Raw genomic sequence first — 27246 nt, 5'->3', positions numbered from 1 at the left:
ATAGCCTCATACATGGAGGTGGCGAGCTAGTAGTAGTACCTTTTTAGCTGTTTGGCTCATTCGGGTTTTTTTGTTTTGCTTTTTTAATCTCCACCTGAGGATATGTTTATTGATTTTTAGAGGGAGCGGAAGAGGGAGTGAAACATCCATTGACTGCCTCCCATAGGCGCCCCCACCAGGATGGAACCTACGTCTGTGCCCTGACTGGGGATCAAACTCAATTTTCTGGAGTAGCTGACTGTGCTCCAACCAACGGAGCCTGCTGGCCAGGTTTAATTTTTATTTACTTATTGATTTTAGAGAGAGAGGGAGAGAGAAACATCAAATTGTTGTTCCACTTATCTATGCATTCACTGGTTGATTTTTTTAAAGGTTTTTTTGTTTGTTTGTTTATTTATTTATTTATTTTAAAGAGAGGAGAAGGGAGGTAGTAAGAGAGGGAGAGAAACATTGATATGCAAGAGAAACGATGATCTGCCGCCTCTCACAAGCCCCCAACCAGAAAGGCATGCAACCCAGGCATGCCCTGAATAGGAATCCAACCTGTAACTCTTTGGTTTGCGGAAGGACGCCCAACCTATTGAGCCACATGAGTCAGGGCCATTGGCTGATTCTTGTATGTGCTGGGGATCCAACCCAAAAGTTTAGTTTATCAGGACAACACTCTAACCAACTGAGCTACTCTGCCAGGGCGCTGATTCAGTACTTCTAAATTTATTTTCATTCATTTCCGACTTGTACAAATATGAATACTTCACTTAAAATTCACATGCACAAAATCTGTATTCTAATCACTTAGGTTCAAATCTTACCTTCACCACTTCACCTGAGCGATTTTGAGAACTTAACACCTCTGTGCCTGCTTCATCATATTAAAATAGGGATAGTAATAGTATGCAACTTTATATAAAATTGCATGTTGTAGTAAATGAGTTAAAAACATAAAATGATTAGAATAGGGCCTGGCAGGAGCACATAGAAAGTACAATATAAATACTAGCTATTTTTGTTAATATAGTCAGCTCACACTTGGCCTGCGTTCCCATATTGCAATAATTAGCTGGTGTAGAATTGGTTGTGCACTTCACACACAGCAAGGCCTCCACTGTTCACACAGAACACACCCAGCAAGTTCTCTCATCTCTTCATCTGCTCAGATAGACCCAGGTGCTCACCCTAACCCCACACCCCAGCTAAGTGGTCAAAGTTCACCATGAGAACTCACCAGAACTGCCCTTGCCCAGATCCCCAAATTGGCCCTCTCTGTTCCCCCATTTACCCCAAATGGGAGTGGGCAATAGCCCTTGGCAATCTCCTAGCTACCCTGCTTGGTCTGGCATTCCCAAGCCTTGAGGTTTTCCCTTGTTGGGCAGGAATCCAGGTGCTCCTCCTGCAGTGGCTCCCTCTAGCAGAATGTCAAGACCTGGCGGAACTCAACACAGCTGAGAAGTGAGAGACTCCCATGCCCTCCTATCCCAGTTTTGGACCTTCCACAAAAGCTGCCTTCAGGAATTGCCCAGGTCTTACACCATGCTGTTCTGCTACAGCTGCAGCCTAGTGCCTCTGACATGGCACTTCCTAAAAGACTTGCAGCCTGTCATCCTGCCACGCTCCAGCCTAGGATAGCAACAGGCAAGAGCCTGAGATGGGAATGGTGACTGGTGTGCCTCTCCCCCATGAACTTAAAAGCCCAGAGAAACTCAAAACCCATCCTCTCCACCTCCACGGTCAGAGGTCCCAGAGACAGAGTCAGCAGAGATCAGAAAGTGTGAGGGAGGGATTTATTGTATAAAACAGACAGACAAAGTAGCATGTTTTGCTATCATTTATTTGCTATGTGCTATGTACCCAAGGTGTAAGTCAGGTCTGGTGTCCTACCCTCTGACCCCAGGAGAAAGGGCAGGCAAGGAGAGCCCAAGGACAAACTACCCCATCATGAGGAAATTGTGGGGGCTGGCAAAGGCAGGGGGAGACCCAAGCATCCTGCTCTGACTTCTAGCAAGTTCTCCTGCCCTCAGCCATGAGGGGATCCCTGTTCTCCCATCTAATGGTCCCAGGTGCAGCAATGGGAGAGGTAAGGGGAGGAGAAAAGAGGAAGATGACTCAGTGCTGGATGGAGGCATCTTTGCTCTACAAGGCTACTTGGCCCTGGCTGTAAGTAACTACAGGCAAAATTGGGTGCAGGTGGCTGGGCCAAAAGCTGTGGAATGGAGTGAATACTCAGTAGGCATGGTTGGCAACATAAAGGGACTGCACTGCCGCTCCACCATCTTCTCCACTGCCTTCATACTTGCCCTGGGCTGCAAGCCCATTAACCTGCAAAAGTGAGGGGAGGGGAGGTGTAAGCAGGCTGAGCCAGGCCACAGTTGCCAAAGGCTGTCTTAGTCTCTGGGTGCTACCTTCTGCCTAGCTATACACCACCACCCCTAGCTCCCAACCTCAGCCCGTTTGATGAACTCCTCAGTGGCAGCTTCAGCATTGTCCCGTTGCCCTCTCCATGCATTGAGTGCAGAGGCCTGCAGGGCACGCCCATAGGAGAAGGTGAGGGCCCAGGGCCTTGGAAGGGGGCAGCGGTTGATAGCATTGAGGTTGAGCGATGCCTCCTCTTCACTCTGACCCCCAGACAGGAAGGTCACTCCTATGGAAAGGACAAACTGATTAGTCACTTCCTGTTTTTCCAGGATAAGGGATCCCTGAAGGCCACAGGAAGAATCTGAGGATGGATCTTAAGGATAAGAGCAGCTTAGGAAGCAGGGTGGTACCTGGGACAGCTGGGGGCACAGTGCGACGTAGGGCAGTGACAGTTGCCATGGCAACCTCCTCTGGGCTATACTTGATGGGACAGGCATGGCCAGGAGTGACCATGTTGGGCTTCAGCAGGGTCCCTTCCAGGTACACGTGATGGTCACTCAGAGCCTTGTACACAGCAGCCAGGACCTGAGGATCAGAAGAAATTTACTAAGGTCTGGGTCCCTGCCTCTTACAGCTCTGTGCTCCCTGTCTAGGGGTGGATGGGCATGACTGTGATGGTCAGTACAGGCTCACACTCAAAGGTCTGTTCTAGAATCAAGTGAAAAAGTGCTTGGGGAAAGTGCCTGCATCTGTACTAGGGAATGTGGTGAACAAGCTCCCTGTCAGGCTGTCCCTGTGGTATGTATGTGTCTGTGCCCAGGTTGTGGACTCACCTTCTCTGTAACACACTGGCAACGTTTGAGGTCATGGTCTCCATCAGGCAGGATTTCAGGTTCCACGATAGGTACAATGCCATTCTGCAGGTAAGAGAAGAGTAGATTGGTAGGGGCGGTTGGTAGGATGGAAATTCTTTCTCCACCAGGCACAGGACACCCATCTGAACCCCTCACACAGGCATACACACACCTGCTGGCAGATGCTGGCATAGCGGGCCAGCACATTGGCATTCTCCAGAATGGCAAGTGCTGAGGGCGTGCGCTCACTGATTTTCAGCACACAGCGCCACTTGGCGAAGTCGGCGCCATCCTTCTTGTACTGGGCACAGCGTTCTGAGAGTCCATCCAGCCCTGCAGGCATACTGCCAGTCTCATCACTCTGCCCCTCTTTGCCAGCATCAACCACCCACCAACCCTGTGGTCCTAAAGCCCACCCATCCTCTACCTTGAGTGGTACTTTCTCCATCAGTCCCGGCTAGCGGCACTACACCTTTGTCAACCTGAGGGGGAAACACAGGCAGAGGGCTGAACCCAGACAGGGTTCTCCTTACCACCCTTCACACATACACACCTATTTCCAGACTCAACCCCCATCCAGGACCAGTGGCTGCACCTTGATGCCAACGACAATGCCCTTTTCCTGGATGGTACGGATGAAGGGAACACCATTATCATCTTTCTGGTAAAGTGTCTCATGGAAGAAGATGACACCTCCAATGCACTTCTTCACACGGTCATCGGCGCTGAACAGGACCTGGCGATACAAACGGCGGTTCTCCTCTGTGTTCTCCACCCCGATTTGGCTCAGCCGCTTGGCCATGCTGCCTGGGGGGCAAGCAAAGAGGGGTGACAAGGACATACCTAGGGCTTCCTGGCCACCTCCACCCTACCCAACCACAGGCCCCCACCTACCTACAGACTCATCTGCAGCCAGAATGCCCTTGCCCGGGGCCACAATCCGGAGGGCAATGTCAGACAGCTCCTTTTTCTGTTCAGCAGAAAGGGCTGGGTATGAATGGGGCATGGTGACGGCTCTGTGGAATGGAGACAAGATATAAAAGCTGCAGCCCACCCACTACGTCCTCTGCTTCCTCTCCTGGCCATATGGTCCAAGTGGCCCTCCCCCTTGCCCCCCAATAAGCATGGGGCTGGGAACAGGGCAGGAGTTCTTGGCATGAGTCCTGGGCATCAAAGTGGCACCAATTTCTCTGACAGCTAGCAGGCTTAGAGCCCCAGTTCCCACATCTCCTTTTGTCCCTGATGGGCATCCTTCCCAGCCCTGGAGAAAAGACGTACCATGGGGGTGGGGAGGTAAGCAGCCCTGAAGTCACAGGTCTTTTTATGAAACTATTGCCCAGATGAAGATGCTAGTCATCTTTCATTGGATTTGGCACCTTGTTCAGGTAGGCATAAGCCTGACCTTTCCAACTTCCCTTTTGTCATCCTCAACAGAGCCCCTAGGGAAAGCGCACTTACTTCCAACCCTTCAGAATGAGGCAAAAGGACCCATTACCCTTCTTCTCTTGGCTGGTGGAGGAAAAGGTTGGGAGGAGGGGGGCAGGTAGGGAGTAGAAGTGGCAGGCTTCTATAACCTCTGTTTTCCATATCCCAATGCCTCTGCAGTCACGAGATGGGAGCAGAGGATCAAGATAGAAAGGAATGAGCCCTGGCTGGTGTGGCTCAGTAGGTTGAGCACCAAACTGCAAACCAAAAGGTTACTGGTTTGATTCCCAGTCAAGGCACATGCCTGGGTTGTGGGCCAGGTTCCAACCTAGGCAACTGATCAATATTTCTCTCACACATTGATGTTTCTCTCCCTCTCTTTCTCCCTTTCTTCCCCTCTCTCTAAAAAATAAAAATAAAATAAAATAAAGGAATGAGTAGAGAGGCTGAGAAAGGGAGGGGGAGATGCAGGAGAAGTCAGATTTGTCAGGTGGTGATAGCGAGACAGGCTAACCAGACAGGGTAAGGACCTAGACCAGGGGACAGAGAAGGCAAAAGAACTGTAGAGGGAACTTAGCTGAGGAGAGGGAGCAGATGAGATTAAAATGGTCTTGGTGACCCCAGCCAGGGGGCTCAGTTAGTTGGAGCATCATCCCATGCACCAAAAGGTTGCAGGTTCCATCCCCAGTCAGGGCGCATTTGGGAGGCAACCAATCGATGTTTCTTTCTCACATTGATATTTCTCTCTCTCTCTCTCTCCTGTCCTCTCTCTCTAAAATCAAGAAATATTCTTGGATGAGGATTAAATTTTTAAAAAAGTTTAGCCTGGCTGGTGTGGCCAGTGGATTAAGCGCCGGCCTGTGAACCAAAAAAAAAAAGGTCGCTGGTTCAAGTCCCAGTCAGAGCACATGCCTGGGTTGCGGGCCAGGTCCCCCGTTGGGGTGTGTGTGAGAGGCAACCAACTGATGTATCTCTCACACACTGATGTTTCTCTCCCTCCTTTTCTTCCTCCCTTCCCCTCTCTCTAAAAATAAATAAAATCTTTTTTAAAAAATCAAAAAAGGTTTATTTATTTTTTAATGATCTTGGTGGAAGGCGGTGACCCCAAGAAAAAATCCAGTAGTCAGAGGAAGATTTGGGATTGGAAAAACTGAGTTCCCAAAGTGAGAGCTGAGAGGAAGAGGTGTTGTGGGAGGTCTGAAACATGGGTGGATAGAAAGGGAGAGGATATAAGGGAAGAGCTGAGATGGCACATCCAAGGGCCCCAGGGAGCAGGGCAAGGACGGCAGGGGGAAGTCAGGAAGAGGAAGCAGGGATGCTGGGCAGCTCCCGCCTCGCCCCGGCCTCACCTGTGCGCAGCGAGTTAGCAGCGGCAGCAAATGAACAGCCTCGTTTCAGGTCTGAAAAGAGCTGTGGCTTCAGCCTGGGCTCCTGTAAATGAGGCTGAGGATGCCGCAGAGCTACGTGACTCCCCAAGGGGCGGGGCTGTCACCGCCCCTCCAAGGCCACGCCCCTCCCCAGGACTGGTGTCCTGGCAAGGCCACGCCCACATGGGCGGGCCAATGAGGTGGAGTGACTACTCTGCCAGGAGCAGGGAGGCTGCTGGAGACTGTCCCCCTCCCACCTCGTGGAGCCCTGCCACCAGGGCCCCAGAGGCAGGAAATGGCCTTGCCCTCATTTCTGCCACAATTGCCTTTACCATGTGCTGGGGCACTGTGCTGGATGTTGGCCAATAAGTCTGGTCTGGTGAAGGAGAGCCACCTAAAACAGTCACAACAGGTGGGGTGGGAGGGACAGAGGCATGAACACAGTGTGTGAGTCCAGGGCAGGGAGTAAAAAACTGTTCTCTGTCCTCACCCCCTTATTCACCAGAGCCTACCCTTGAGGGGGATATGGAGAAAGTAAGAGAATGAAGCCTTGTCTGTCCCACCCCTACCCCCACCCGCCAGGCCGTGAGCCAGGGAACAAGCAGTCCAGTGCCCAGAATATTTGGGGAAGGGAGAGAAGGGAGGGCGGCGAACTTGGGGCCTGGATGCAGCAGGAGGGGTAACTGGAGTGTGCCCAGGAAGGAAGGTGGGCCAAGCTGCTTCTCCCCTGACTTTGTCCATCCCCTCTCACCCAAGAAACAAGATTCAGTGAGGCTGAAGAAATACATTAAATATACTTTATTTAAATAGCATTAAACCTAGCTGGCTCTATGCCAGTTGGTCCTGGTGTTGGGGTAAGAGAATATTGCAGGTAATGAGGGGTAAAACAGATTCAGCTTTTCGTTTCTTAGCTCAGAAATTCCAGTAATCCCTGTAGCTCCTTGCAACCCTTCACGACCTCTGGGATGGACAGCAGAGTCTGGGAAGAGGCAGAAAAGGCAGCTCAGAGTCACAGCCCCAGGAAGCACTCACTGAATTAGAGGGGAGAATACAGAAGCTACAGAGAAGCCTGCAACAGTGAGTCAGACCCAGCTCTCGGCTATCTGTGAACCAGAGCTCAGTTCATCAGTACTTCCTGGGGCCAGGCCTTGTATCATCAGGTCCCTCCCACCTTTACCTCATAAATATGCTGAACAATATCATCTAGTTTCTTTAACTCCTTGTCAGAGCGCCTAAGATTCTCTTCCAGGATGTTTCTCTAGAAAGCAAATAAGTTGCATAAGTCCTACGCTTAAAAGAACATTATAGCTTGTGGTGCAAGTAAAATACGGCAGTGCACTTGCTAGTGGCAGCGAGAAATGGCCCTCCAACGGCATGGGGGTTCTTACATGGCTCTGGAACTTGACCATGAGTTTTGCCTTCTCATTTTTCATCTCCAGGAACATCACCCTCAGTTTGTCTACCTATAGATATGTCCAGATCAGTAGGGGCACAGCCTAGGGTTCCCACCAGCTTCCCAGCTCCTCTGTTAACTCTGGTTCACCTCCTGGGAGAGCCACACTTTTTCCTGGATCCAGTTAGTGGCCATGGGCTGGCAGTTGGGGTCCAGCTGGCCTGCCAGAGACTCTTGGAGCACCTTAGTCTCTGTCTCTGCACGCCGAAGTGAGCGGGTAAGCTGGGTCACCTCCTCCCTAAGGCTCTGGGGATGAGAATGGAGAGGTACTCAGTAGCCCTCAAAGGCCCTCTCCATCATTCTTATCCCATGCTGTGAACAAGGTAGACCATGGGCTCCAATTCCCATATCTGAGACCCTGGCTACCAGTGAAACAGAAGGCAGAGGGCCGGGCATCATGATGAACGTACTATGAGCTCGCCACTCTTGTCTATCTGCTCTAGGATCTTCTCGTTCTGCTGCTGTATCACTTCCTGGAGCTCCTTTTCATTCTGTGAGGGGAAGGGAGGTAAGAAGGCACTGAGAGAGCTGGCTTCTTTGTAGCCTTTGCCAGGAGATAGGGTTTAGTACCTGACCCATGCTCAGCCCAGGTTGCTACCAATTGATAACACTCTTCTTCCTCTAGGGCTAAGTCAGGCTAGGCATATCCCAGTGTTGAAAGAACTCTGCTAGAGTTCCCGACTTATAGGTCGGCCTGGGAGATGTGTCAGCCCATAGCTGATTCCCAAACATATGAAATGTCTGACCCCACAAAGGGCAAAACTAGGGCACTGGTTGGAAAATCCCTACAACCAGATTCCTGGAGAGACCATGGTTCCCAGTGGGCCAGTACAGCTGCCCCAGTTCTTCATCGCCCCACTTCCAGGTCCCTCCTTCACCTTGTAGCGCAAGCACAAGGCCTGGTTCAGCTTCTCTATGTCTGCTTCCTTTGCCTTTTGGGCTTCCTGATGCTGTTCTTCCTGGGCCTGCAGCCTAGCCTGCAGATCACAACTATCGGAGAGAAGAATTCAGCATTATTCCTGTCTTCTCAGGAGCTGGGCCCTTGACATAAGGGGCTTACCTCTCTCACCAATACTACACTCCACTCACATCTTTTGCTGCAGAGTCCTGATAGCTTCTTCTTTAGACTCTTGCAGTACAGAACACAGGCTCTGAAGCTCCAGAATCATAGTACTCATTTCTTCCAGGCTCTTCTCCATGCCTGGGGTCTCTGAAAGAGAAAAGCCTAGATAGAGGTGGAGCCCTTTAGCTCTGGAAGGAAGGAGCCATTATTTCCACAACTCTTATCCATATTCCCTACCCACAGGATTTGAGTGTCCGGAATATTACAGGTCCCAAAACACAGAAATAAAATGAGTCCAAGTAGAATTGAGGTTTTTAGAGCAAAGCACTTTTCACTGCTTTAGTTAACTTTATCATCACTACCTGATCTAGAAATGAGGCAGGATCCCTGGAGCCCATCCTAACCTGTAGGCTGAAGGGAAACCATTGATGCAACTCGGGTGAAAGCACTCTTGTCACTTCCAAGCAAGGACACAGGAGCTGACTCTGGCTCTAAAACAAAAACAACCATGGTAGAGGGCCCCTCTGGTGATCCAGTCAAGGATCTGCCTGCCACCATGGAAGCCTGGGAGAGACAGGTCTGTTGGTGAGCATCTTTAATAGCTGAAGATATTAGCAGGGTCACAATTTTCCCACCCCTAAATTGCAGGGCCTTTAACCTTTGTCTGCCGTTACTGTCAAGATGCTTCCCAAGCAGGTGCTTTCAGAGGGCGGTGGGTGTTCCTGGGCAGAAGCACAGGCTGTGCTTTTTAGGAGGACCTCCGGCTCAGCCTAAGGGCAATGAGAACAAAACATGAGCTGCTTCTCAGACTTAGTTATCTCCCTGAACTCCCAGGTACTCACCAGCCACCTCTGCAAGAATGCTGTTCTATTACCTCTCTTCTCTGTCTTCAGCTTCTTATTTCCTTTTCCTGAACTTAATTCTCTTTCACTAAAGCAACAATAATTTTTTTTAAAAACCTTCTTTTTACCTTAAATCCTTTTTTACCTACTGCCTTTTTCCTTTCCCTTCAATTAAAAAGAAAGACCTACATTTCTTTCCTAAAATTCTCAGCACCTATTGACCCCCCAGCCTACTACACTCAGGCTTCTGCAACACTAATCCACCAAAATTCTGTTCTTTGGGGCATCCTTACTTTCAAATGCAATGGACACCTCCCAGCCCTTATTTTACCTGACCTATGTGATAATTGATTACCCTGTTCGTTAGAAACCTTCTTTTCTTAGCTTCTGGGATATGACTCTCCCCTTTATAAATAGGCCTCCTACCTTTCTGGTTATTTTTTCTCTCTACCAACAGGCCCTTAATTGTTGGGCTCCTTCTGGTTAAGCCTTGACCCTCTTTACCCTCTAATCCATTCCCTGGGTGGCCTCACCTCCTGCTGTCCAAAAAACATCCACTTCTACATGGATAATCCTGTAATCTGTCTGTCTCAACTGGATTTTTTCCCAATCTGCAGACCTAGAGGCTCAACTGCCTGTGAAAAACCTACCAGAAAGTACGATATTTCACCTGAAATTTAGTACACATAAAGCTGAGCTCACCATCTTCCCTGTCTCACCCACCAAAAATCTGTTCTTCCACATTTATCATCCTAGAGCGGGGGGCAGCAAATTACTTGTCTGCAGCTCAAATCTGATCTGCCACCTGTTTTTGCAAATAAAGTTTTATTAGACCACAGCCACACCCTTCGTTTACATGCTGTCTATGGCTGCTCCTGAGCTACAAAGGCAAAGTTGAGTAGTTAAGACAGAGACCACATGGGTCACAAAGCTGAAAATATTTATAACATTTCACATTATAAGAAACATTTGCCAACCCCAGTTCTAGAAAGTGTCACCATCTTTCCAGCAATCTAGAGATCATCATTCACTCTTCCACCTTACCCTTAACATCAAATTGGTCACAAGGTTCAATTACTTCTACTTCCTAAATATGTATTGGATTCATCCAAACTCCTCCTCCTCTCAGCTCATCTATAATTGCCATTTGTTCAAGCCTTCAAAATCTGGCTTCCTGACTACTTCTCCAGCCTTGCCTCCTTGTCAATCTCACCCCCAGAACTCCTGCACTACAGTTATAAAGAACTACTTCCCAGTCCCCAAACTTGCCACGTTTCATAGGAGTAGGGCCTTCCCTTCTTCACCTATAGTCCCAGCACCTCACCCAGGCCTTGTCACAAGGTAGACCTACAAAAAACAGTATGCACAGTGCCTCTATGACTTTCATACACTGTTTCCTCTGTCCTGTGGGCCTTCCTGTGCACTCACCCTGACAAACTTCTAAGCTTTAAGACTGCCCAAGGATCCCCTGCTTTGAGAAGACATCCTAACTCTCAAAGTCAGAACTGATGCTCCTCCTTTCTGTGTTCCTGCAGTGGTCATCCGTGTAGACCTCTATCATGGTCACAAGCCAGGATGACAAGTTTACATCTTCCTGTCTTCCATGCAAGACTATGGATTCCTTTGCATTTCCTGTGCTCAATAACACTAGGGATGAGGGTCAGATCATAAGCACTTTCAGAGTTCAAGATCCTGGTTGTATAAGCTAATTAACTCTGTATTCTGAAAGACATCAACCATTTATTGTTTAGGGTGCACTGTGGGGAAGCCAAAGAACACTAAATTTCTGCTTTCTTTTAAACACAGTCTAGTTGAAGAGACCAGACAACCAAGGAAAATTAATAGAAATTCAAGAGATCACTGAGTCCATGTGATCTGGGAACACTTTGAAGAAGGGGAAATACAGATTATTTCAATATGAAAGGAAAAGGTGTTAATGGAGATGGGACATTTGTGTAGTATATAGGTAGTCTAGTCTAGTTACAATAAAGGGCTCATAATAGGGAGGTAGGAGACAAAAAAAGAAAAGTTTGAGCCCTGGCTGGGTAGCCCAGTTGGTTAGAGCATCATCCCCATATGCCAGTGTTGCAGGTTCAATGTCCTGTCAGGACACATACAACAGAATGCATTAACAAGTGGGACAACAAATCAATGTCTCCCTCTCTCTCTTGCTCTCTCTCTCTCTCTCTCTCCCTCCCTCCCTTCCTCTCTCTAAAAAAAATTTTTTTAAAAGAAAAATTTGAGTGACAGGTTGAAGAGGTCCTGTAGGCAACTGAAAGTCACTGAAGGCCACAGAGATGGAACAAGAGTAGTGTTTTAGGAAAACCATTCTATACAATAAAGATACAGTTGGGAAAATGTCCATAAACTAGGAATAAAGGAGAATGTCCTCAACTTGATAAAGAATATCTATAAAAAACCTACAGTTAACATCATGCTTAATAGTGAGAAACTTGAAGCTCCCCCTCTCAGATCAGGTACAAAGCAAGGATGTCCCCTCTCACCACTCCTTTTCAACATTGTGGTGAAAGTTTTAACCAATGCAGTAAGATAAGAAAAGGAAATAAGAGGTACACAGATTGGGAAGAAAGAAATGAAACCATTTTTGTTTGACGATACAGTTAGAAGGAAAGAGAAGGAACACCCAGACCCTTACCTTCTCCTTTAGTTTTGTCTGTAGGAAGAGGGTCAGACTCTGTAGTTGCTTAGTCAGCACCCTTAGCTCTTGGGAATGCTGGTGTGTCTTCTCCAGGTCTTTCTCCTGGTTCTCTGCTATGGTGCTAGCCAGTTTAGCCCTGAAATAAAGAAGGAGCAGAGAGACAATACGACTTTCTCTGAACACCTCTCCCAAATCCCACACAGAACTGCATTCAAAGAGGGAAATAAGGCTCTTGGACTCCATCACAATTCCATCCCTGGAGACTTTCGCTTCTAAAAGGTTTCTGGGAAAGATAAGCACTTAGAGGGAAAGCACAGAAAGGCAGAGATCTTACTTCAGGTTCTCTACAGTGTCCTTGAGATCCTCACACTGCAGGCTGCGCTCCCGGAGCACTTCCAGTGTGGTTTTCAACTGACATTCAACCTGGCCCAGCTCCAAGTGAGCTACCTGATTCTCTTGGTCTGAAAACTGGGGAGACAGGAGAATGAAGAAAGGAAAGGAGTGAGAAAGGGAGGGGGAAATGAATCTGAGTGGGAAATGTTAGAGCTCTGGGAACAGAGGCTTCTTCTAGTCCACAGTCTCAAACCTCACCTTAATACCCCCAAGCAAGAGGGATACTCCTGCAAGCTCCCCTGCACCAAGCCGTACTGCTTACCTCCAGAGTTTCCTTCAGGTCCTGCACCTCCTTGGCCAGGACAGCATGCTGTTGCTGCAGCTCTGCTTGCATGTGTTTAAGTGCCATCTCTTCCCTTTGCCATCTGCCAGAGACCTCATGTTAGATCCTATTGGTCCTATATCCTGTGCACCTACTGACACAATAACTGGACAGCAACTCACTGAGTAGCCTGCTGCTCCCTGCTCTGGGTAAGCTGGCAGAGCAACTCATCCTTCATGGCCAGGTCCTGAGTACAGTGGGCATGCTGACTCTGTAGTTCTTTTAGCTGACTCTGCATGCTGGCCAGAATCTGCAGCTGAGCCTGGAGATCTAAACCAAAGTATCCTAATGTTACACCATGTGGTTCCCAGGCCAGAACCTCCCCACATTTCTGCTCTGAACAAGTGCTCTAGAGCACTTTCTTGCTTATTACCACACCCCAGGCTTTAGCAGGGCACAACTGCTTGCATGCATGCACACACACCTGTTGCTAGGCGACTATTTTCCAACTCCAGTTGTTCTATTTGGCCTTTGCAGTCCTCTAACTGGGTTGAGACTTGTTCCAGCTCCCTGGAAACCTAGTAAGAAAAGATAGTTTTCCTCCCACAGTTGCTCCTAAATCAAGAGTCCCAGGACTTGTCCAGCTTTTCTTTGTGGATAGAACAGCAAACTACCTTGCTCCTGGGCAGCAACACTGCAGCAAATGAGGCTGATCCTCAGGAAAAAGTAGAAACAGGAGAAAAGTTGCTGAAGAAGATGCTGAAGGGCAAAGGAAACAAGTGGGCGCAACGCCATCTTACAGGAAAGGGACCTGGGTGGTCTCCAAACCCACAGAGTAGAAAGAAGACAGGTCCAGGGTAATGATTTGAAAGGCCTTCTGTAGAGAAGGAGGAGGAAACCAGGCCTAAGCAGTTGCCACTCCTGGTTTGTACCTGCTGCTTTTCCTCAGTTGCAGCATCACGTTCCTGTAGGGTCTGGCGGCTCTTGGCTGTGAGTTTCTCTGTGAGTTGTCGAGACCGGCTCAGCAAAGCTGTCCATGTTATATACTACCAAGAGAAGCAAGCAGGGCAGTCAAGCACTTGTCAGGGAAAGCTCCCAATAGGGCTGGCTATGAGTCAAGGAGTGGTATAATGGCCCCAAATACTCACATCCAGTTGCATGGATGTCCAGTCCTGTTGCAAGATTGAAGTAAGACTCGCTGTCTGCTGAGCCATCTCTTCTTGCTCAGTATGAAGACGTACCTACACAAGAAGGAGTGCGTATGGAGGAGACCCCCTTCCTCTGGATACAACAAAGTGGGAGTAGATGACCATCTTCCCATGTATCAGCATGGATCTCAATAAAGAAAATGGCCTCAAATTACCAGTTGGGTCTGGGTTTCCTTCAAGAGTTCTCTGAATTCCCCCATGGATGCCAGGTCCTGTTCCAGCTGGCTGATGCGCTGACTCGCATGTGCACGGAAAGCCTCCAGCACTGTTTCTGCCTGTTAAGGGAAGAGGTTGCAAGGACATGATGGGCAGAGGAGGGAAACAGCACAAAAAGCCATACTATCTGCCCCCTCAGTCGTTTAATTCATTATTCCCCAGGGCAGGCAGTTCTGAGACCACCCATCTCTGTCACAAGTGAATTTGAGTTCCTGCAGGAACCTCGAGGAAGAGACCACTCACATCCCGGAACAAAAGCCTGACACCTTACCGCGTCCTTGCCTTTGACAGCCATTTCCTCTCTGTGCTTTGCCTCTTCCCTTTCCGTTTTGAGGCTCTGGAGCCTTGCCCTTAATTTCTTCAACATATCAAAACAGCAGGAGACCAAGGTTTCTGCGCGCCGAGACTACAAAATAAAAATCAGGTGCCATGTCTGGTTCCTTCTTTTGGCTTTTGGTCCCACCAGAGACCTCTGCCTTAATCCTCACGCTGCTTACCTCCTGACTCACAGTAGTTTTATCTTCCTCTAAGTGCAACAGAGATAGATGAAGCAAGGATATCAGCTCTTTAGAGACCAGCACCCATGATTGCTGTAGAGAGGGAGATGGTTAGGCTAGATCGAATTAAGTCACTAAGCAAGAAATAAGCAGAGACATTGGTAAGGAAAGCCACTGATCCCAACTTCAAGCTCCAGTAAGGAGATGTTCTTAACAAAGGTTTGGAGACTTCCCTCCCTTCACTACCACCACTGAGTAGCACCATCGGCTAACCACCCAGAATTCTCCATTTTTGGTTTTCACAGGAGACCCAGTGGTGGGATAAGGTCCATCAGCACTTACCATGACATTCCTGGTCTGCTGCAGTGTCTGTCCAATCTCTTGGGTCTTTCGAAGATGCTGAGGCTTCTTCCTTACCTAGCCAGAGAAACAGAGTTGTTCCTTTTGCACAGGCAGCATGTACCAGCCGTACATCATTTCCCTTCCCACCTACTGAAATACAGGAGACTTTCCTATTAAAACAGGAGCAAGGTCACAGCTTGATGAAGCCAAGACAGAAAAAAATCCAGAGATAGGTAAAAATTTCCTTTTTAAAATAATTTTCTTTTTCTAATTGTAAGGATAATGTTTATTTTAAGATTTTGGAAATACAGAAGTGATTAAAATGAAAAAAGAAATCATTACTAATTTTATCACTTAGAGCAGTGATTTTTAACCAACAGCGTCATACCTGTTTCAAGAGATTTTGATATATCTCCACACTGAGATTTTGCTATCGGGATTTGCTGTAAATGGTGAGTATAATACTTCTGGGCAGGGGTGGGACGGGGGTAGGGAGGAAGTTGTAGACTACGGATTTAAAAGAAATTACCATATTCAGTAAAATTTAAAATGATTATGTTTTTTCATTTTTAACACTACCAAAATTGGGATGCATCTTAATATTAATAGTGTCAGATTTGATGAGAGACAGTAATGCTTAAGAAAAACCACAACTGAGATTATTATATATATATCCAGGGTCCTGCTTTTATTACTTAATTTTATTATACTATTGTTATTTAGCCCTGAATTTATATTCACTCTCCTCATTGGAATTGCCTGAAACTGGGATATCTGCTTTAGGGAGACCTATCAAAGTGGAGCACTATCCATTTTTAACTCCTGCTGATAATTTATTTCACCTCAAAGCATCTCAGAGGTTATCTGAATTCTGGTTTCCTTTCTTTAAAAACCTTGAACTTATGTTAAAACTTATTTTCCCAAGTTATTGAAAATTCTTCATAAACATATTTTTAAATGACTACAGATTATCCCATCTTATGGATATACCATTATTTTTTATTATATTTTTCATTGTTTTTTAAAAGTTACCCTTTATGAAGTTTTTTTTTTCTTAGGATGTAGCCCTAGAAGTGAAGTTACTGGGTCAAAAAGTCTGAACTGCTTTAAGGGTCTTACGTAAATGTCCTTCAAAAAAGGTTGAACCCAAAAAGTTGTGGGTTTGATTCCCAGTCAGGGCACATGCCTAGGTTGTGGGTTTGGTCCCCAGTCACGGCATGTGCGAGAGGCAACAAGTTGATGATTCTCTCTCACATTGATGTTTCTCTCCCTCCCTTCCCCTCTCTCTAAAATCGATAAGTATGTCCTTAGGTAAGAAAAAGATTTTTAAAACTGTTGAGCTACTTTATATTCTACTGATAGTAGGACAATTCTTACCAGCATCATTTATTTTATTCTTTGCTATTTTGTCAAAAGAAAATGGCATTATTGTTTCAATTTTCATTTCTCTGATCATCAGTAATGGTAACCTTCTCAAATATTTATTAGTCATTTTTATTTCCTTATTCTCTAACTGTTCATTATCTTGGAGCAGACAAAAATCTTAGTGTGTTATGTAGAGTAGACACACATGATCTCAAAGGCAGCAGAGATATGGAAAGACTATTAAGTTCTAAGAGCAAAGCAGGGAGCCTTCATTACTGCTGAAAGGCATCCACCATCTGTGAAAAAAACGGATGCTGGAGCAGCAGTGCTGAGTCATGGCGTTACAACAGTGTGGATTTAAGGGGGCAGATCTCTTGGAGTTCATCACTCCTTTCCCCAGCAAAGCAGTCATCACTCCCTCCTGTGTCACTCAGTAAGGCACGGAGTACCCCATGAGCCCTGGACAAGGCGCACACACTGTTCAGGTCTGCGCAGTCAGGCAGGTGATGAGATTAGTGTGAAGGAGGAAGCCAAGCGGCAAGGACTGGGCACTGTGATGGGGAATGGCTGAAAGTGTTGTCATTTCTCCTATTTGGTTCTGCATCAGTGGCCTCCCAAGGGATTTGGCAAGCTTCAGGGGAAGAGGAAGAAGGCCCACTCAGGGCGAGGGAATGAGGTCAAGGACAAGAGAAAAGGATAGAAAAATAAGAAAACACAGGAGAGAAACTGAGCATCTAAAGGAACGATGAGCCTATGGTTTCCAGGATCTTGGCAAAAGGTAAAGTCATTATTTGAGGATATTTTCTTTCTTTTCAATTATATTTTATTGATTATGCTATTACAGTTGTCCTGATTTTTTCCCCTTTTGTCCCTCTGCACCTAGCATCCCCCACTCCCTCAGCAATCCCCCCTCCATTGTTCATGTCCATGTGTCATGCGTATAAATTCTTTGGCTACTCCATTTCCTATTCTGTACTTTACATCCCCATGGTTATTCTGTAACTACCTATCTGTGCTTCTTAACCCTCTCACCTCTTCACCCATTCCCCCACATTCCCTCCCATCTGGGAACCATCAAAAAACTCTCCGAGCCTTGGCTGGTGTGGCTCAGTGGATTGAGTGCTGGCCTGCGAACCAAAAGGTCACCAGTTTGATTCCCAGTCAGGGCACATGCCTGGGTTGCAGGCCAGGTCCCCAGTTGGAGGCACACGAGAGGCGACTGATCCATGCATCTCTCGTACATCAATGCTTCTCTCCCTCTCTTTCTCCCTCCCTTCCCCTCTCTCTAAAAATAAAATCCTTAAAAAATAAAATAAAAAATAAAATCACAAATGTACCTTGTAAAATTTTATTAATACTCATCTATTAATGAAATGGATGGAGCCTCCCTCCCCTTTTTACTTCATGTGTCTGTGGATTACTATAATCCCTACGATAAGACATGGTTCAGCAACAATTCTATGCCTACTTTCCATCATTCTAGATGTGAGCACTGAGAAATCTTCACATAAATAATGGGAATAAGTAGGAGTGAAAGAAGGCAAGAAGGGCATGTCATCCATTTCTAAGAGCTCCTTTGGAGATACATGTCAAAAATTTCATAGTGAACTTTCATCAAAAATGTTTAATGATCCACTAAAATCATTAAAGTTTTCCTTCAATTTTGTTAAAAGCATGCAAAAATTATATGTTATATGATCATTATAGTCATTCAATTTCTTAGCATGTACACAAATATTTTCTATTATTCGACTGCTATTCCTTGACAATCTAAGATTCAGGATGGGCAGTAAATACGCTTGTCTACTTTAGTAAAGTGGGCAAGGGCAATTGAGAACGGGGAAGTAGGAAGGCAAAAAACATTAGCAGAGTACATATGGAAGATGAAGATCCAGAAACCAATTCCTTTGGAACTTTCCTTGCTTACATTTCCTTGGAAAGTCTTGACTTACCCCAGGGGTATAGCGAGTATACACAGCTTTTAAGGAATTTTCCAGATCCACAGCTTTTACATATTCTAAGGATGAACCTGTGGTTAAGGAGTCTCCTTTGCCCTCTGGCAGTTTTTCAGCGTAAATTCTAAGGACGAGGGCCCACTGAATCTTCCACGCTTTGGGAGTATCCTTCTTACCCCACTGAGAGACATGTCAGTTGTGTCAGTCTGTGTGCTGCTGTCCTGAACTTCTGGGTGACGGGTAGTTAGTTGGCTCTTCCAATTCCTCAACTGGCAGGAGAGACCCTCCAGAATGACAAGAGAGTTCATCAGAGTATCTTCCAGGTCATGTCGGGATAAGGCCGTCAGATCTGGAGGATGGCTATAGCAGAAACAGAAATGAGGAGAAGGAAGATAAGGGAAGGGATGGAAGTGGCAGGTCCAGGTTCATGGAGCCCAGGAGGCACAAGGATATAGAAACACTTACCTCCAAAGATGCTTCCCCTCAGAAGTACTGTCCTTGGTGGCCACCAGGCCTGTCTGGGATGTGTTTGTGCTCTTTTCCTGTGGTGGTGCTGGGGGAGTAAACCAAGTCCCCACCGAGCAAGTAGAGAAAGGAGTGGTGCCAGTTGCAGCATCCCGAAGCACAGAGGGAAGAGACAAGCTCTGGCAGAGACTTTCCAGCATGACCGAGGCATTTACACCTTCTTCCAGCCAGGCCAATGGGGACATCCAAGGCCCTGTATCTGAGATGAGAATCCTACCAGCATCTTCTACTGCTGGGCCTGGAGCTGCCTGGGACTCCACTTCTCCTGGATTTGGGGTCAGGCATATGGATAGAATATCTTCCATATTTGAGACAAGTGCTTTATCTCCCAAGTCAGCCTCCTCAGGGAACGTGGAAAAGCTCATTTCTCTTTCCTCTATAGCTCTGTGCTCTACAGTTTCCTCCCCTGGGTCCACATGACTGATGGGGAGATCTGCTGCTAAGGCAGCTGAAGAGGGAAGACAGGGCACTGAGGAAGGCAAGAAGGCGCTACTTTCAGAAGACACTAAGTGCTCAGGAGACACTAAGCGCTCAGGCACAGCCTCAGTTCTACTGTCCCTCAGGCTTTCCGTGGAGCACTGTGGCTGTTGCTCAGAACAAGGGTTTGGTGGATACTCCAAGAGATGGGATGGAGGATCCTGAAAGGTAAGTTTCTCAGGCAGAGCAGGAACAACTTCTGAAAAGCTGTCTTCCATGCAGGGTTCCACCTCCTTTCTCATCAGATCTCCTGGCCTCAAAGGCTCATCTAGAGAGAAATTGTTTGTCTCTGCCATGGTATTCAAATGGGCTTCCAGTGTGATATCTTGCTGCTGCTGTCCTGGAGAGGGTCCATGGACCATGGTTTTAGCTACATTGTTGTCCAGCGGGTCTACTGCTTCCTCAGATGTTTTGGGAGTGGAGTTGTTTTGAGGAATCAGGTTTGGGGGCCCCTCATCTGATTCATGTTGATAAGCTTCTAGCCACTTTGAGGGATGGATGAACTGTTCTGATGGGGAGTCTGTCATCTTAGCATTTTCAGAATCCACTGGAGATGAGTTGTTGCTGCCCTGCTGCCAAAGGAAACAAAAGCAGTTGACTAAGGCAGTCAATTCCGGTCCCCAACATAATATGATGGGTGCAGCATACTGTCCAAACTCGAAGAAAGAAGAGTTCTCATTTCTCCTGCTTAGGTAAGACATTGGTTAAGCCTTACTGCTCACTACAGAGACCCAAGAGCAGGGAAAGAAAAGCTGGAAGCCATTTTGGGTCCTTCCAAGTGAACCCACCCATAATATAAACAAGGCTGAGATAATTTATCTATATCACAGGGAGATGGTAGCTTGAAAGGGGCCCCACTCCTCTTCAATTCTAACTCCAACTCACTTCGAGGGGAATACCAGGAGGGGTTCCTAGGCTCAACCTCTGTAGGAATCTAGAGTTGGTACAAGATTTTCTTCCTTCCAGAACTGATGAGAAATTGGGGACCAGCGTTAGAGAGCACTTAGCCCATAGAAATCCATGGATCCTAGGGGGAAAGGGCAATATCAAGCTGTGCGAGTAACCTCATCTCCCTGACCCCAAGAACTGAAGGTATGCTGAATATATGTGTTGAATCCATTTAACCCTTGAATTTGAAGGGCTGTAGCCTTTGCAGCAGAGGAGAAGAAAGAGCTGGTGCCCTAATAAGAGCCTGACAACCTCCCTACTGCTGGTTCACAGGGACAAGGACCACTGCATTTTCTACCACCTGCAGAGTTGCTGGTCCTGAGACTCAATGAACAAGGAAAGGGCAATATGAATGTAGTTAAGTGGATCTAGTAGTCAGAGAAAGAACAAACCCTAAGATAGTTAGAAAAGGTAGACCCCAACAAAATACAGCTGATGGAAGAAACAGATGACAATTTGAAAAGCAGCAGGAGAAAAGCAGAGAGTTACCTACAAAGGAGTTCCCATAAGACTGTCAGCTGATTTCTCAAAAGAAACTTTGCAGGCAAGAAGGGACTGGCAAGAAGTATTCAGAGTGATGAAAAGCAAGGACCTACAACCAAGATTACTCTATCCAGCAAAGCTAGCATTTAGAACAAAGGGCAGATACAGTGCTTCCCAAACAAGGTAAAGCTAAAGGAGTTCATCATCACCAAGCCATTTTACATGAAATGTTAAAGGGACTTATTTAAGAAGAAGAAGAAGATCAAAACTAAGGACATTAAAATGACAACAGCCCTGGCTAGTGCAGCTCAGTGGATTGAGTGCTGGCCTGAGAACCAAAAGGTCGCTGGTTCGATTCCAGTCAGGCAAATGCCTGGGTTGTGGGCCAGGTCCCAAATTAAGAGCATGTAAAAGGCAACCAATTGATGTTTCCCTCCCTCTCTGTCTCCCTTCCTCCCCCTCTCTCTGAAAACAAATAAATAAAACCTTAAAAAAAAACTGTAATATTGAACTTGTGTGCATTGAAACAATTAAGGTAACCATTATTGTAGTTTAAAAGTTGTACATAAGACATATTTTGTTTTTACTGTATGTTTTTACTGAATGATCTATTCTCCATCCCAAGGCAAGCACCAATAAAATTAGGTTAACTGTTTAAAAAGATGTTTTTTCTTTCAAAGTGCTAAAGGAAAAGTAAAAAATAAATGAGATAGCAAAGAAATACAAAGCAAAGCAAACACAAGAGCAGAGACATATATCAGACAAGGTAGCTGTAAGGTTACAGCACTATTATGATAAAAAACATAACTGAAGATATATAATAAAAAATATAAGTCAATACTAAATAGCACAGAAGGTAAATATACAAACCAAAGACTTCTAGATGCAAAAGTACACCTTAAAGTTCTTGCTGTTTATCAAGTTCCTATTTATTCCTTTTAAAAATCTCTAAAGAAGAAAATATTTGTATATCATAAAACTGATAAGGGATTAATATCCAGAATATATAAAGAATTCTTAAAAACTCAACAACAACAAAAAAACAAATCAACTTAAAAATGGGCAAAGGATTAGCTCTGGCTGGGTAGCACCATAGGTTAGATGTCATCCTGATACACCAAGGTTGCACATTTAACCCCAGGTCAGGGCACATACAATGAATGCATAGTGAGTGCAACAACAAATTAATTTTTTCTCTCTCTCCCTCTCTTTCTTCCTCTCTCTCTCTAAAATCATTAATTTTAAAAAAATTATAAATGCTTTAACTAAATTTTTTAAAATGGGCAAAGGACTTAAACATTTCTCCAAAGAAAATCTATGAATGACCAAGAAGCATATGAAAAGATGCTCAACATCACTAATACTTAAGGAAATTCAAATAAAAATCGCAATGAAGTAACATCTCACATCCATTAGGATGGCCACTATCTAAAAAACATAAAATAACAAGTGTTGGTGAGGATATTTGGAACTCTTGTGCACTGTTGGTGAGAATATTAAAAATAAAATTACCATATGATCTAGCAATTCCATTTTTGGGTATATACCCAAAAGAATTGAAAGTAGGGTCTTGCCCTGGCTGAGTAGCTCAGTTGGTTAGAGCATCAAACCAATATGCCAAGGTTGAGGGTTCAATCCCCAGTCAGAGCATATACATATGTTGCAGGTCTGATCCCCAGTCAGAGCCCATATGAGAAGCAACCATTGATCTCTCGATCTCTCTCTTCCCCTCTCTCTAAAATCAGTAAACATACCCTCGGGTGAGGATTAAAAAAAAAAAAATTCGAGGACAGAGTAATTAACTGTTGATGGATATAAATAGAATGTGACATACTTTGAACATCAGATATGCTTTTTAAAAAATAATATTTATTTATGTTTAGATTGTAATTGCTTTTTTTAAGTATATTTTATTGATTATATTGTTACAATAGTTCCAATTTTTTCCCCTTTGTTCCCCTCTGCCCAGCACCTCCCATCTCCCAGCAATCCCCCCACCAGATATGTTTTTTTTTATATGTTCATAAAACACTTAGAAAATTCATCCTATACTTGGCTACAAAGAATATAGTTTACAGTCTGACAATAATGCAAGGAAGTAAATTTAAAAGGTGACAGAAAAAGGTTTTTAAGCACTTCGAAATTAAGAACCACTCTTAGATAACCCCTAAATTAAAGATAAAAATCAAGATTATGAACTTGCTAGAAAGCCTGACAAAAGATGACTATTTATAATATAGAAAGAACAACACATAAAATGACTGAAAAGAGCATAACCCAACAGAAAAATAGGCAAATAATATAAATAAGCATTTAACAAAAGAGCAAATCCAAATAACCAAAACAGACATCAAAGACTGGTAGTCAGTAAAATGCAAATTAATGTAACAATGAAAAGAGCATTTTCCCTCATATGCCAAGGTTGTGGGTTCAATCCCCAGTCAGGGCACATACAAGAATCAACCAATGAAATTAAATTTTAAGAAGTAACAATGAGAATCCACCTCAGATTGGGTAAAATTTTAAAGATCTCTAATAACTACCGCTGTGGTGGTGTGGGGAAATGGATATCCTTGTATAATGCTGGAGAAATAGCTATTTTAGATAGCAATCTGACAAAATTTATTACAATTAAAAACATCTTACCTTCAACCCAACAATCCAACTCCTAAAAATGTATCACACAAATAAAAGTATCAGTACCTAATATATATGTACAAAGATATTTATTAGTATTGTTTGTAGAAGAAAAAAAAAAGACTATTTGTGGATGAATTATGATTCATGCATACCATAGCAGTTTATGGATTAGTTCTACACCAATTATTTAGCACCATGGTTTTCATATTTTTGTGCTTTTTGTTGACTTACTTAGAGGGGGGTTGCACATTGTTAAACGAGAAAAACAACATGCAGAGAAATGTATACAGTCAGTCCTCATTGTGGATTCAGTATTTGTGAATTTGCCTACTCACTAAATTTATTTGTAAACCCCAAAATCAATACTTTAAAAAAATATTTTATTAATTTATTTTTAGAGAGGGGAAGGGAGGGAGAGAGAGAGGGAGAGAAACATCTTTTAGAGAGAAAAACACTGGTCAGGTGCCTCTGGCATGCTCCCCGACCCCAACTGGGGGCGTGGCCTGCAACCAGGGAATTTGCCCTGGCCAGGAATTGAGTGGCGACCTTTTGCTTTGCAGTACGACATCCAACCAACTGAGCCACACTGATCAGGGCCCCAAAATCAATACTTGCAGCACTTTTGGTCATCTGTGACATACACAGTGTCAATATATGTGAATCGCCTGAAACACATAGCCCCAGCAAAGTTGAACAAGATGACATTTTGTCGTTTTCACTGTCATACTGTACATAAATGTCCTTCTCGTGACCAATTTTATTAGTGCTATGATTTTCACATTTTGTGTTTTTGTTAGTTCACTGTTTTAAGTGGCCCCCAAATAGCACTGAAGTGCTGGCTAGTGTTCCTAAGTCCAAGAAAGCCGTGGTGTGCATTATGTGAATTAGAAAAGCTTCATTCAGGTGTGAGTGCTATTGGCAGTAGGTTCAATGTTAATGAATCAACCTGTCGTCCAGGTCCCGGCTGGGGGCCTGCGAGAGGCAACCAATTGATGTTTCTCTTGCACATCGATGTTTCTCTCCTTTTCTTTCTCCCTCCCTTACCCTCTCTTTAAAAATAATTTTTAAAAAATCTTAAACAATATACATTAAAAGGCGTTTAAAACAGAAATACACAGAAAATAATGTTTGTTTTGATTAGTTAATAAAAATGTTTGCTAGGAAGCTTGCAGGAACATAACCCTGTATTTCCTCTTGGAGCGGCAGTTCAGTATTTGCTAATTAAGTGTTCACAGAGACTTTATAGAACATAACTACTATACAGAATGAGAAATGACTGTATATTGTGGTCTATCAATAAAATTATTTTATATGTTTGCATATTATTAAAAGAACACAGAGAAAAATATGGAGGGATACACATCAGGATGTTAAAATGAAATTGGTTACTTGGGAAGAGTAGGGCATGTGTAGGAGAGATTAATTCCAGAGGAACGGAAAAATAGAGGAAAAGTGAAGCTAAGCAAAAAAAAAAAAAAAAGGGAAAACCTTGCATTCGGGAAAAAAATTGCCTTGATTAAAAAGTACTATGATTATATAAATGGACATGTGTATATGTAAACATATACAGACACACACAAAGAGATGCAAGAAAGAATTTTCACATATGTTGGGTAGTTATCTAAGATGGGTCCTGACATGTGGCTCAGTTGGTTGGGCATCTTTATGCAAAGCATAAGGTTGTCAGTTTGATTCCTGGTCAGGGCACATGACCTGATCAGGCACATAGGAGAGGCAACCGATCAACGTTTCTCTCTCACATAGTTGTTTCTCTCCCTTTCTTTCTCCCTCCTTTCCCCTCTGTCTAAAAGTCAATCAATCAATCAATCAATCAATCAGTCTTTTTAAAAATTAAATTAAATTAAAAAATAAAGACTGCTACTCTCATACATCTGTTGCTCAGGCTGTCATCTGTTTTTATATATTCTTTCTTCCTCTAACCTATGTTATTTATATGCTATCACCTTCCAAAAATAATTCAAACTGCATGAAAAAGAACAATGATAGGTTATTTGGTCAGGTTAATGAAATACAAAATCATGGTCGAAAAAGAAAAAGTAAGAAAATCTTTCTGTTTCAAAGAATACAGTAGCTATATCTGACTAGATTTGACCCCGAGCTTTCTAGAAGACAGAGAAAGAAAGAAAACATGGTAAACTACATAGTTTTCATTATCAGAAAGAGAAAGGAACAGAATGGATGGATAAAGGGTTCGGCAAAAGAAGGTTTACAGTTGTTTCATGGAAAATAATACAATCATTAATAGATAATAATACAAGAATAAACTCTGTCTTGAATGCCCACAATTGTAAACCTACTTTTGCTCCACCCTGCACTGCCTCACTCCAGCAAGCTGACCTCTGCATAAGTGAGCCAATGTTAGGGGAAGACTACTAATCAAAATGATATTGTAGAATTTCTCTCTAGTTCCGTAAAGATGGAACGGGGAAGGAGGTAATAAAATCTAACAGCTAAATAGAGGTACAGTTCTCAGTGGATTTTCATTAACCACCCTAGGGCACCTCTCTGTTGGCCTGAATAGCTGTAAATGGATGTCACTAAGGTAGAAGACTTCATTATCGTTATTAATTACGTTCTAGCTCTGGCCCTCAGTTCCTCTGAGCTCTCAGCCTCGGCAAACAGCCCAGTGGAGAAGCTGGCCAAGTGAATCTCACCTGCAGCCCCAGTTTGCACAGTGATGGGGTCAGCGGGTAACATATCCGGGGCCTTTTTCCAGAGCCGGTGAGGGCACTGGGTTGCGGATTAAGTTCTCGGAGAGGAGTTCTCATAGCTGGTTTTCCCTGAGAAAGAAAGGGAGAGTGTGAGGAAGCCTGGGCTCTCAGCCCGCCCCTCCTCCTAAGAAGCTCCGGGCGCAATAAGACGCTTCTACTCTAGTTCCGCGGCAGCGCCAGGACCAACAAAACACTCTACACTGTGGAGTCCACAGGCCTCCGCCCCCGCGCTCCACCCAGTTGTTTCTCTCCATGTAGCTCTCCCGCTCACCGGCTGGGGTGAAAGAGACAAATTTTTCACCCGCCACATCTTCAACACAGAACGCAGGACGACCACCTCGCAAGCCCAAGGGGTGACGGATCCTTCACCCGCCGTCTACGTTTAAAACTACTCTGCGCTTCCGGATTGGCTACAGAACCTCAGTGCGTCAGTCTGGGGCGTTTGCTCCGGGCTCCAGACCAGAGGGCGGCGGGCGGGGCCAGCGCGGGCCACGCCCCTCCCGATTCACGGTCCTGCGCGTGCCCTTGGCGGATACCTCACCGCAGCAGCTGCCGGGGGCTGGGGCGCGGTTGGAGGCGTGTCAAGCCTAAGGCCGGTATGTAGCCACACCTCAGGGAAGGTACCTAGGTGGCTGAAAAGTCAAGAAGTCCATCCCTTCTACTTCCAGTGAGCCACCCTCACATCCTGTCGGAAAAGTTGCGTGGCCCAGCCTTAGGCAGTCTCTCCTCAGACTTCCCTGTTACCTCGCGCCTCAGCCTCGACCAGAAAGAGCTGGCCAGGGAGTTTGGAAGGGAAAGATGAGTGGAGCCGTTTTTACTTAGGCTTCGTCAGTCCACGCGTACTCGTAGGTTCTGCGTCGGTAGTGGTCTGAGTCCTAGTTCCCAACCCGCGCCGTAATTGAGCCGCTTCAGAATTTCTCGTGTTTCGTGGTACATACCACAGGGCCTGTCGCGAGTTTAAGGGAATAGCTAACTGTATTGAACATTTACTATATATACCTCGCACTGTTACAGATGCTTTACTTATGTTAATTTCCCCTGGCTGGTTTGGCTCAGTGGATTGAGCGTCGGCCTGCGAGCTAAGTGTCGCTGGTTCGATCTTCCAGTCAGGGCACATCAGAGAAGGAAAACTCTGATTCCAAAAAACCTCCGCTGCCTTGCGGCATACCTCTTCAAGGGAAAGGCTAA

General features: G+C 45.2%; 2 protein-coding genes across 3 annotated transcripts; both read right to left on the bottom strand.

The window, feature by feature from the left end:
* Window positions 1–1810: 1810 nt before the first annotated feature.
* ALDOC (aldolase, fructose-bisphosphate C) lies at window positions 1811–6092 on the bottom strand. Its single transcript, XM_090291891.1, has 9 exons — window positions 5981–6092; window positions 4101–4222; window positions 3802–4013; window positions 3634–3688; window positions 3379–3539; window positions 3186–3269; window positions 2763–2937; window positions 2439–2638; window positions 1811–2316 (listed from the first exon to the last, which is right to left on the bottom strand). Exons 2-9 carry the CDS (start codon window positions 4210–4212, stop codon window positions 2221–2223), a joined length of 1095 nt encoding a protein of 364 aa, XP_090148017.1. The 5' UTR covers window positions 4213–4222; window positions 5981–6092; the 3' UTR covers window positions 1811–2220.
* Window positions 6093–6781: 689 nt separating this feature from the next.
* SPAG5 (sperm associated antigen 5) lies at window positions 6782–26450 on the bottom strand. 2 transcript variants are annotated; one of them, XM_090291685.1, is made up of 24 exons: window positions 26330–26450; window positions 26002–26127; window positions 18719–19827; window positions 18430–18613; window positions 14934–15008; window positions 14592–14684; window positions 14366–14500; window positions 14034–14153; window positions 13819–13911; window positions 13603–13716; window positions 13155–13248; window positions 12853–13000; window positions 12671–12773; window positions 12350–12483; window positions 12013–12151; window positions 9173–9284; window positions 8919–9005; window positions 8541–8661; window positions 8330–8441; window positions 7862–7942; window positions 7542–7697; window positions 7387–7461; window positions 7176–7256; window positions 6782–6977 (listed from the first exon to the last, which is right to left on the bottom strand). In XM_090291685.1, the coding sequence occupies exons 1-24, from the start codon at window positions 26366–26368 to the stop codon at window positions 6906–6908; spliced, it is 3603 nt and encodes a 1200-aa protein (XP_090147811.1). In that variant the 5' UTR covers window positions 26369–26450; the 3' UTR covers window positions 6782–6905. The 2 variants fall into 2 exon arrangements, with proteins under 2 accessions (XP_090147811.1, XP_090147812.1); XM_090291686.1 differs by having other exon boundaries at window positions 18719–19824.
* Between the last annotated feature and the right edge of the window lie 796 nt (window positions 26451–27246).

The sequence above is a fragment of the Furipterus horrens genome, unplaced genomic scaffold (genome assembly GCF_987537825.1).
Source record: "Furipterus horrens unplaced genomic scaffold, mFurHor1.1.pri manual_scaffold_11, whole genome shotgun sequence".
NCBI lineage: Eukaryota > Metazoa > Chordata > Mammalia > Chiroptera > Furipteridae > Furipterus > Furipterus horrens.
This window is presented reverse-complemented; position numbering and strand designations above follow the sequence as displayed.